The sequence below is a fragment of the Sinocyclocheilus grahami genome, unplaced genomic scaffold, assembly GCF_001515645.1.
Source record: "Sinocyclocheilus grahami isolate Dianchi unplaced genomic scaffold, SAMN03320097.WGS_v1.1 scaffold661.1, whole genome shotgun sequence".
NCBI classification, from domain to species: Eukaryota; Metazoa; Chordata; class Actinopteri; order Cypriniformes; family Cyprinidae; genus Sinocyclocheilus; species Sinocyclocheilus grahami.
In genome coordinates, this window is record NW_015505840.1 from 1,087,614 (window position 1) to 1,099,976 (window position 12,363).

General features: G+C 37.6%; 1 protein-coding gene across 1 annotated transcript in view; it reads right to left on the bottom strand.

The window, feature by feature from the left end:
* The window catches only part of grm5b (glutamate receptor, metabotropic 5b), a 57,319-nt gene that overhangs the window by 16,563 nt on the left and 28,393 nt on the right, over positions 1–12,363 (bottom strand). The window contains exon 4 of the mRNA XM_016242506.1: positions 12,188–12,349. Coding sequence (XP_016097992.1) covers positions 12,188–12,349 — 162 coding nt within the window. The remainder of the gene's footprint in view (positions 1–12,187; positions 12,350–12,363) is intronic.

Consider the following 12,363-nt stretch of genomic DNA (forward strand, 5'->3'; position numbering starts at 1 on the left):
GCAGACATCGCTGTCTCATCGTCTCCATCAGAACAAGCCCGTCTCCTTGGAGACGAGGAGACAGATCGCCATGGCGATAGAACTATCATTGTTTGATAAATCTGACAGCAACTTTTGGAAGAGATGAGGTCAGTTTTACAGAGAGAAACATTTGTTATTTGTCGACTTCATCTCTCTTTCTCTTGTGGAGCGCCTTATACAGGTCACACCTGCGCTTTCTGTGTCTGAGAGAGTGATTGTTTGTGTGTATAAAGCTGAGCATAATGTCAGTCTTTATTAATGCATTGGGCGTGTTTGAGCAGGCGTTTAAAATTGAGACGAGCCTCAATCAAACTCCCATCACTGCAGAAACATTCATACACAAACACGCACACAAAGATATATATTATAATATATTATATAGTATTTTCACATCGATATCACCTTTAAATTTAGTAAAGTGTAATAAGTTTATTAAAATTATAAGCAAATTACACATACGCACACATACTTACAGTCTATTGCATTGCAAAACAACAAAATCACAGACAAACAAAATATATATGATGATTAATATTCATATTATCCATATTATTATTACATTTTGGCCCAATGAGATTTCAGTGTGCATATTAACACCATAATTACTAGTTATTGCTTATGTAAAATTAGAATAAATTAGCATGGCATCACCTTCCAAAAGTGTAAAAATGTAACAGTAATTTTGTTTGTTGGAAAACACCAAGTTACCAAACTTTTACTATATTAACAGTAATTAATAACTTGTATTTTGGCAGAAGAAATGCTTGCCATGGCATTGGCATTTACATGCATTCCTTTAGAAGATGCTTTTATGCAAAGCGACTTACAAATGAGGAACCTATCAAGCAATTCGTCACAAAAGGTCCAATTTAATTCCTTTAGAAGGGTCCATTCAAAATCAAAAGGTAATTTATAATTAAACGATAAGGTACAAAAGACGGTTCAATAGAGAATATAATGCCAGCTAATAGACGGGAAGAGCATCAGCACAATAGTTACTTCAAGTTTTCACTAAAATATTATTTTAGGATTGACCAATCAGCATCCAGAACTGAAACAATCTGTTTTACGACACAGAGTGAACTGAAGAATTTCTTTCACAAAGACTAAACTCAAAATTGTAAGACACACACATACTTATGTAATTTTTGACTGACTTGTTAGAATCTAGTGAAAGAGATGACAGTGTGTGTGTGTGTGTGTGTTATGAAAGGCTCTTTACAACAGGCCTCTCACACTTCATACAAGCGCCACACATGTGGGTGTCTGCTCTTCAACATGCAGACCTCAAAAAGCCTCTGTGTGAGTGGGCGTGTATATAAAGAGCTTCCTGTTCGCCGTGGTGGGATTAAATATCTTACATTTATTAATAAATGCAGATAAGCACCATCTACCTGTGAACATGATTGACTCATCTACCCCCGTGTTTAGATCGAGTCTGTATTTATTGGGTTTGTGTTTTTCCACTATCTGTTTATTTCCATCAGTGCCGTGAGGAAAGGAAATGAACAGGCAGACGGATATGGTCTGCACTCATTTATTTGCGAAGGATCATATCTATCCTTGCTTTCACACAGCTGCGCCCCAACATCTCATCCACTGCTCCACGAGAAAGACCATTATAAAAAACACTCACTCTCAGCTTTGCTCTCAATAGGCAAGAAAAACCACAAATGAGATCTTGTTAAATCTTGATTGTTTATCGAGTAGTGGGATCAAATGGAGAGCAAATGAAGATTTTACACAAGTCTCCTGCATCTCAAATATTTCTCCGGAGAAAATGACCTGACTAATCTCACGTGTGGCATCGCTAGAGTTTCAGAAGAGGAACAATTAGTGGTTAACCAATATATACCCAAGGCCGACATATTGTCCGATATTTGGCCATTTTTATTTGTTGGCATCGGCCAGTAAGTTTTTCTGTTCAGCTACATCTCAAGTGTGGAACTTCTAGCATTTCAGAATAGAAACACTTAGTGGATGACCAATATATAGCCGATATATCGGCCAGTATTTGGTGATTTTACTTTATCGGCATTAGCCGGTAAGTTTTTCTGTTTGGCCACATCTCATGTGAGGCTTCTCTAGAGCTTCAGAAAAGAAACAATTAGTGATTAACTGATATATAGTCAAGGCCAATTTATCGGCCGATATTTAGCAATTTTTGTTTATCGACATTGGCCGATACGTTTTTCCGTTTGGCCACATCTCACGTGTGGCTCCGCTAATGTTTCAGAAGATAAAAAAATCAGTGGTTGACTGATCTATAGCCGATATATTGGCCGACAATGGCCAATCATTTTTTTCTGTTCTGGCTGATGTGTCTGAAGCAGGACTTTTATTTTGACAACACAGAGAATACCAGTGCCTGAGCGCCTGCTCATCATTTTCCGTTTCTGTTGAATTTCAGCAATTATTATGACATGTTATGAAATTGTTATAATATATACAGTATGTGTATATATATATATACACTGAGGAACAAAGAAAGTCATTCAGGTTTGGAACAAAATGATGACAGAATTTTCATTATCGATGGATGAACTATCGCTTTAAAGGTGCAGTGCTCAGTTTTTCAGTGTCAAAATACTTTCTCTGATCCCCAATGAATATGAAGAGAGAGCTGTAAATAAGTCAATGTTGTAACACTGTGTGGCTTTAAATGTCCCTCTAGGTCTTTCTCAGAAATGTTCTCTCTCAGTACGCCAGCATTACACGTCTCAGATCAATACTGATCAATACTACAATATAATATATAATCAATCAATTATATTTTACAAAATATTTAAATGGAAAACTGTTATTTTAAATTGCAATATTTCACAATATTACTGTATTTTTGATCAAATAAATGCAGCCTTGGTGAGCAGAAGAGACTTATATCACATTAAAATGGTACCTACCCCAAACTTTTGAACGCCAGAGTACATGAATATTAAAGATTCAAGATTGGAATCGAACCTGAGTGCTTCGCTAGTGTTGCTGCCATGACAACAAGGAAAACACGCCAAGGTTTTACAGCAAACATGTGCTGATCAGCATGAGGTGACGGAACTCAGAGGACGTTAAAGAAATCACACACACACACACACACACACACACAGACGGGTCACAGAAGGACAGCGTCAGCGTGTGCCAGCATCTCTCCATCAGATCTGTCTCTCCGCTCTGACAGTTACGACCTCCAAATGAATTGTGTTGTGACTGTTCAGCCCAGATCAGACCAGATCTCCTCTCATCTCCTCTCTGCTCTCCTGTCATGTGTAAAATGTTGTGACGGCTGTAGATGACGTGACGTCTTCAGATGGGCTGATAATTGGGTGCCAAATGACAGAAACAGGCTTAGAGAGAAAGCGAGAGGATAAAGTCAACATGAAACAACATTCACAACCCATTTTACTTCCCAATGCTAATGTTTCTTTTTTAAATGAATCATTATTCACTATTATTGCTGTGACAGTTTTTACATTAGGAGGAATGATTATTATTGGCAAGGTTTTAGGCGAATTGAAAATATTTTTCCAAATTATAAATATTTTCCCAGGTCAAAAATATAAAGATTTTTGTCCTTGTAGTAATATAGACCAATAAGGCCAGAAACATGTATTAAGAAGTTAAATTGGGTGCATGTTGGCTTTGAAGGACAGAGTAAGTGCACCATGAAGGGTAAACAGGGTTTATGAAGGTGTCAGAAGAGATGAAAAGTAAATAGTGAACAAGAGATTTCTGTGGTCTTTCCATTCGTTTACGTCAGGCCATGATGGGGGATCGTCAAGCAATCAGAAAGCGAGAGAGCTGAAAATAGAGTGCAATTACTACAGCCAGTCAAAGCACTGGCCACAGCTGTCCTTCACACAGCACACATGCTAAAACAACACTGAACATACAGTCCGGGAGCTCAGCTAACCTCACGATCGTCACAAAACACAAAAATATGGCTTTCAGTCAAATTATTTGAGTTTCTGATTCTTTCATTTTAGCAAGCAAGCAGCAAGCTGGTAACAAGCTATCAGCCAAAAATGAAAATCTGTCTCGCCATCGTCATCCAAAAACTTTATTTTCTTTAATGTGTGTTCAAATTTCCATATGATTTTTTGTTTATGACTTGTATAAAATATATTATAATACAATATAATACATCTATAATATGAAACTAATACAACAGCTTTCAAACCTCATGCGTTTAATTCAAACATAATGTCTTGGGATGAATGAATGCCTACAGGATACACTAAGGCTGCACAATTTGTGGCAAACAAATTGTGGCTGCGATTGTAAACGTGATGTTAAAAAACAGGTTTGCTGCTTGTTTGTAGGGCTGCACAATTTGGCACAATTTAAAATGACTAAAAAACAAAATAAATATTGATATTGTCATATTTTATTGAAAAACAATATTTATTTTACGTTACAACTGTAAAAATACAATACTAATATTTATGGCTATCTTAATTTCTTCATTTATTTTGACGGAAAACTGAAGGGAACGTATATTGTTAATAAGTGGACTTCTTTTCCAGTGCTTTCCGAGGCATTTTTTGAGCTTGACAGTCCTAGACCACATTCACTTTCATTGTATAAAATCGAGCACTGTGAGCATTCAGCTAAACATCTCATTTTATATTCCACAGAAGAAAGACAGAAAGTTTGGAATGACAATAAATGACAGAATTTCATTTTTGGTGAACTATCCCTTTAAATATGGTTTTAGTTTTGTAGCATATTTGAGTTATACTCTCACTCACTGTTCATCTTTTTATTTTTGGTCTTGAAAAACGTCAGGCTAAGTGGTATGTGTGTGTGTTTTAGGCTTGCTGCAGATCAGATTCATGAGGTCAAAACCTCATGCTGTGTCCATCTGCATACAAACACACACACACACTGACAGTGAAATCTGACAGGACAGAAAAACAGACTCATTCACATGAGACTGATGGATACACACGCACATACACATTAAGTCTGTCAGACAGATTACCAGAGGGTGCTGGCAATCATAGGACAGCTTAAAACACACACACACACACACACACAAATCCTGACATTTACACACACGAGTGACCCACAGGGTTTCTCACATTGAAATGTTCCTGTCACTTTGATTGGCAGGTCAGGAAACTTTTGAGACTGTGGAAACTCAAACAATCACTCAACACTTTCAGACGTTTTCTCTCTCTCTATCCTTCCATTACAGCCTTAAACAAACACCTTAAACACCTTATTCAACGGTAAAACTGTACCCTCTCTCATTTAAAGCATTAGGAAGTCTGACTCATTTAGATGAATCAGCAAATGATTCAGTTCAAAAACTGATTCTCAAAATTTTAGGTTTTAGCGTTACTAACTAAAACTAAAATTATTACAAAACATTTTTTTTGTTAATTGTATTAAATACATGAAATCCTTGCACAAACATTTAAATAAAAAATTTAACTGAAATAAAATGTTTAGGATAAAGTACTAAAATGATTCAAACTAAATATCTAACTAACTAAAAAAAAAGACAAAAAAACACTAAAACTAATAAAAATGACAAAATTAATGACATGAAAACTCAGTGAATCAAAATAAAAGCTATTCAAAATATTAAAAAGTATAATACTATGTAAATAATACTAAAATAACACTATCTATATCTGTCTATACAGTATGTATATATTACATTTTTATTTCCTAATATTTTATGAAATATTATTAACAACATCCTAATTGAGTTCATTCAAAAATCCACACTTTCCGATATATATATGTATATCATTTATCTCAATTAGGGAATTTCATATAATGTAGAATATTACATAATATTGTGTTCATGAGAAGTAGCTTCACCAACACTGATTAAACACCAACCAGAGGTGAACATAAAACGTGTTTCTCTTTTTCCCCAGGTTTACTCTAGACTCTAGAAGCCGTGGAGCAGCTCTGAGCAGCTGCACCTGTGTCTGTGAAAGTTTTTGGTAGTTCATCAGTGAGAATTCTGGAGGCAGAACGAGATATTCATGGTAATTCCAGAGGCCTGACTTTAAACTCTCTCTCAGCCTGTTCACATCTCTCTCAGACTAAATCTGAGGCTGGCGGAAGGCGGTGGTGTTGGTGTTGGTATGGGTGACAATTCTGTTGCTATGGCAACAAGCTGTGGAAGGGTATTGGTTCCGATTTTGTTCCATCTCCAGCTCAGAGTGCAGCACGGATGGGGAAACGGAAAAGAATAGTTCTGTCAACCACGCCAAACACACACACACACACACACACACACACACTTGGAGCATCATTAATCAGTTAGCGCTTGGTCTGTGGGGTAAAGCTGCGGGCAGAACAGGGCTAATGCATGTCATGTGGGCCGTAGAGATCACTGTCGTGAGAGTTCAGTGAGATGGGTCCATTAATCCTGACACGCGGATGTCTCACATACAGTTTCATCTCTGTAAACCCACAAGATGCTTGTGGCGAGAATGAGGAGAAGGCACATGTGCGAGCGGCTCGTGATGGGCTCGTGTGTGCTCGATCCTCCAGCAAGAGCATAAGAGGATCTGGGATATTCCTACTGTCGCATGTTTGTAATCCTACAAGCACCGTCCATGAAACCACATTTGTCGTGCCAAACCTGTGTGGAATGCCAAATAACAAACTATGAGCAATTAAACCAATACAAAGTGCATTTCCTGTGCCGACAGCAGCCCCAAACAGAATAGTACAGATTACAAAATGTTTTCTTTTTTACAGGAAAGAAAAAGTGTCTCCACAATGCTAAGGTGTTCTGAGTGGTTGCTAGGACATTGCTACGGTATTTTGGGTGGTTGTTAGGGCGTTGCTATGGTTATGTGAATGTGTTAGTGTTCTAGGCAGTTCTGGGCAGTTTCTAGGCCTTTACTAATGAGATCTGGGTGGTTGCTAAGGCGTTGCCAGGCTTTACTAAGGTGTCTGGGTGGTTGCTAGGGCATTGCTAAGATGTTCTGGGTGGTTGCTAGGGCATTGCTAAGGTGTTCTGGGTGGTTGCTAGGGCATTGCTAAATCAAGTTAAATGTTTAACTAGCACTTTATACAATACATATTGATTCAAAGCTGCTTCATAGTAATAAACAAGATGGACTTCTAGTTGGTTGCTAGGGTCTTCTGGGTGGTCGATAGAACATTGCTAAGCCAAGTCAAATGACATCTGACTATATAGTGCTTTATACATTATATACTGATTCAAAGCAGCTTTACACACTGTAAAAGACTGTAAAAATGCTACAGTAAAAACCTGTTAAATGGTTAACGGTAAATTCCCCTACTATATACGGTGAAAAACTGTATTGGACATTACATAGGTAGTTACAACGGTAGTATAGCGTTTTTGGAAGTGAAAAAGACCATATAATTTACAGTGAATAACCGTAAATTGACTTTCCCAGAATTCCCTGCATTACATTTCAAATTTGATGTTTTTTTGTTGAAATAACTGTTTCTTCTTAGTTTTTTCTTATCAGTTTTGTATATTAGGGTTGTGTGTTACACCTAATGTTGTTAAATGAATGTTTATTGCATTATTTCAGTTTCATGTGTGTCACCATGATGGTGTTTAGTGTTTGTGTGAATGACACTGTGCACCTTCTATATATGTTATTATTTAAAAGCTGCTTGTGATGGGCTTTGGTTCATCGTGTGACGTTCTCATCACCTCCTGCATTTGGTGGTTATCAGTGTATTACAAAGGTACAAAACAGATTTCAGTACTTCAATAGGTTGGTATAGTAACATTATATCAGTTAATGAAATTACGGTATTTAACTGTAAATTTAAGTTAAAACCTAAAATGTTGATACCGTATTTTGTACGGTAAAATTCGGGGAACCACAGCTTCCGGTTTTTTACCGTAAATTTTATGGAATTTTTTACAGTGCAGTAATAAATAAAAAGGTGTTTTAGGTAGTTGCTAAGGCATTTATAATATGTTCTGGGTGGTTGCTAGGTCGTTGCTAAGGTGTTCTGGATGTTGCTAGGACATTACTAAGTCAAGTCAGATGACATTTGATTATATAACGCTTTATACAATACATATTGATTCAAAGCAGTTTCACAGTAATAATACCGTGTTCTGGGTGGTTGCTAGGGCATTACTAAGGTGTTCTAGTTGGTTGCTAGGGCGTTTCTAAGTAACGTGAAAACACATTTATTTATATTGTACTTAATACCATACATACTGATTCAAAGCAGTTTCACAGTAATAAATAAGAAGGTGCTCTGGTTAGTTGTTAGAGCATTACTAAGGTGTTCTGGGTGGCTGCTAAGGCTTTAAAGTATTCTGGTTAGTTGCTAGGGTGTTACTAAGGTATTCTGGGTGGGAGCAAGGGCATTGCTAAGGTGTTCTGAGTGGTTGCTCGGTGATTCCTTACAAAACCACCCTCAAGTCTCTGTGATGTTCTGAAGACTAAACTTACTAAGGCATTCTTGGTGGATGCTAGGGTGTTGCCAGGGTGTTCTGGGTGGTTGCTAGGGCATTACTACGGTATTCTGTTTGGTTTCCAGGATGTTACTAAGGTGTTTTGGGTGGTTGCTAGGTAATACCTTACTAAACCACCCTCAAGTCTCTGTGATGTTCTGGTGTCTAGGTGTTACTAAGGTGTACTGGGTAGTTGCTAGGGCGTTGCTAGGGCATTGCTAAGGCATTCTGGGTGATTGCTAGGTGGTACCTTACTAAACCAGTCTCTGTGATATTCTGGTGTCTAGATATGGCCTGGGTTCCTCCTTCAATGTCAGTCTGAAGTTTTCATCCGTTTTATCGTGCACTATGTGAGAAAGAATTTTAACATCCCAAAATATGTGGGTATGTATATGTGAGTGCATGTGCATTCTTGAGCAGATGTTTTGTTCTGTTGTGTGTGTTTGTGTGTGTGTGTGTGTGTGCGCTCCAGAAACGACAGACCTTGAGCTCTGAGACGCTTTGATCCTCTGTGTTTCATCTCTGGCCTTAGATCAGTAGTCTAGCAGAGGGGAATTTACACACATGTACACACACACTTTTCATTTTTAAGTCTGCCTTTAAGTAGATTCAACCACATTACAAATTAAAAGTGGGGATGCCAATTGAACATGTTAATTTAGTTCATTTAGAGTGATTATAAAAAATAAATAAATTTAAAAAAAAAACAAGACAATAAAAAATGCACGCATGTCGGATTCCACAATAAGGGAATGACTTACCATCTGAGAAATTTATATATATATATATATATATATATATATATATATATATATATATATATAGAATTACTATACTGGCTAGTTGCTAGGGAGGTACTAAGGTGTTCTGGCAGGTTGCAAGGATGTTACTAAGGTGTTCTACCTGGTTGCTAGGGCTGTCCTAAGGTGTTCTGGGTGGTTGATGTGGTGTTGCTGAGGTATTTTGAGGAGTAGTTAGGGTATTACTAATATTTTCTGGGTGGTTGCTAGGGCATTATGAAATGAAAACAAAGCTATGAGATGCACATTCTTTCAATAGTGTTGACTGAATCATTGAAAATAGGTCTATTAAATTGGTCTTAATTTATGATATATGTTACATACACACGAACACACACACAAACACACAAATTAACACAGAAAAAAAATAAAAAATAAAATTCTGTCATTTTTTCCAGAGCTTAAAGGGGTCATAGGATGCCCATTTTCCACAAGTTGATATGATTCTTTAGGGTCTTAATGAAAAGTCTGTAACATATTTTGGTTAAAATTTCTCAATGGTACTGTAAAAAACAGCTACCCTGTCAAAAACAGCTCTTTTCAGATCAAGCTGTTTTTGTAGCATTTTCCTTTAAATGTTAATGAGCTCTGCTGACCCCGCCCCTCTCTTCTGAGCTGCTCTCAGAGAGACTGTTTACTTTAGCCGCATTCATCGTGAAACTTGCTAATTAGCACATTATTAGGAAAGGCGATTTGCAAAGATTCATTACAAAACATACTCACTTCTTCTGTAGATGAGGCTGGATCATGAATCATTCGCGCGAGCATTTATGTAGATCGGGGGCACATTCCCTTCAGAAATAAACGTAATCCACTGCGTCTTCAGCGGCTCAGATGTCGGGAGTAAATGAAATTACTATACTGGCTAGTTGCTAGGGAGGTACTAAGGTGTTCTGGCAGGTTGCAAGGATGTTACTAAGGTGTTCTACCTGGTTGCTAGGGCTGTCCTAAGGTGTTCTGGGTGGTTGATGTGGTGTTGCTGAGGTATTATGAGGAGTAGTTAGGGTATTACTAATGTTTTCTGGGTGGTTGCTAGGGTGTTATGAAATGAAAACAAAGCTATGAGATGCACATTCTTTCAATAGTGTTGACTGAATCATTGAAAATAGGTCTATTAAATTGGACGTGGCCTAAGTCTGGCCCTCTATAAAATTGGACGTGGCCTAAGTCTTTTTAAGAGATAGTTCATCTAAAAATGACAAATATGTCTTAATTTATGATATATGTTACATACACACGAACACACACACAAACACACGAATTCACACAGAAAAAAAAAAAAAGGAAATTCTGTCATTTTTTCCAGAGCTTAAAGGGGTCATAGGATGCCCATTTCCCACAAGTTGATATGATTCTTTAGGGTCTTAATGAAAAGTCTGTAACATATTTTGGTTAAAATGTGTGTAAAAAAACAGCTACCCTGTCAAAAACAGCTCTTTTCAGATTAAGCCGTTTTTGTAGCATTTTCCTTTAAATGTTAATGAGCTCTGCTAACCCCGCCCCTCTCTTCTGAGCTGCTCTCAGAGAGACTGTTTACTTTAGCCGCATTCATCGTGAAACTTGCTAATTAGCACATTATTAGGAAAGGCGATTTGCAAAGATTCATTACAAAACATACTCACTTCTTCTGTAGATGAGGCTGGATCATGAATGATCCGCGCGAACATAGACGCATTTATGTAGATCGGGCCGCATTGTTCATTATTACATTATTACATCCAACAACAGAACACCTCAATCGCTCAGGAGTCATTCTTGTCTACATCTGCTCCGGCGGTGAAACAATGGCGGACTGATGACAGCTCACTCTGAGGTAAGACACCAGTCCAGTCTGTGCTGAAACGCTACTGTCAATCAAACTAAAAACACAGAGTGGATTTTTATCATTATAGGGTGGTTGTGTACACACACTGCCAACACACATTTCAGTTCAAACAACTTGTAAATGTGCATGTAGCATCCTATGACCCCTTTAATGACTTAAATTTCAGTCTGTTCCTCACAGAAAACACGTGCACAAGATTTAAGGGCCACTATAATTTCTGTCTATGCTGTGTTGTTTTGCGGTCATCCGTCGGCTCTTGTTGTAATTCCACTTCAGACAGAAGGAAGCACTCCATCTGACCTGAGACTGAAGCAGTAAATGCGGTACTAACAGTGCCTGAGAGGGTCTTACAGCGGCCATCAGAGACATTCAGACTCGAAGAGAGGAGACGTGTGTGTGTGTGTAAGTGAACTCTTAAAAATAAAGGTACTTTATTGGCATTGATCGTTCCATGAAGAACCTTTAACGTCCATGGAATCTTTCCATTCCACAAAATGTTCTTCATAGTAGAAAAAGGTTCTCTTTATATATATGACATGTTCCTAAGAACTGATCACTGCAAGGTTCCTATGGCATCACTGCAAACCCCCCTTTTAGAGCCTTTATTTTTAAGATGCACAAAACCCTAAATTATGAAACATACCTGCAATGATGATGCTGATGAAGATAATGTAATGATGACGATGATGGTTATGAAGATGACAATGAGGATGATGATGATGATGAAAACTTCCTGTTGGTTCTCATCTTTACTGAGAAGCTGATGCTGAAAAAGTCACAAAGATTTCTTAACAGAAGTCCATACCAGGGGTATTACAGTTAAAATCATAAAAAAAATAATTTGTGTTACTTGAAATAAAAAAAATGAACTGAAATAAAATAAACTACCAAAAAAAAAAAATAATAAATAGACTTATTTCAGCTAGTTGCCAAGGCAACATTTTTCATTTAGTTTAACTTGATGTTTTAAAAGAACTAGAACTGGAATAAAAATTCATAAAAAGGATACAGACAACTAATTTATTACGGGATGGTTTTACAAATTAAATCTCCAGTCGAAGGCCAAGTAAGATCGCACTCAATTTCTCCATGTTTTTCACCATTCATTCCTCCACTGACCTGCCGACCAACAGGAACTCTCCGACGAGGTTTTGTCGTCTCATGGCCATCAGGATGTTTCGTACGGTCATGCCCTCGCAGAAACACGCCACCACGCGAGCTTTGGGCAGATACTTGCGCAGTTTGGCCAGCAGACGGTCGAAGTTCTGCTCGCCGGCGTTACTCCAGATTTTATC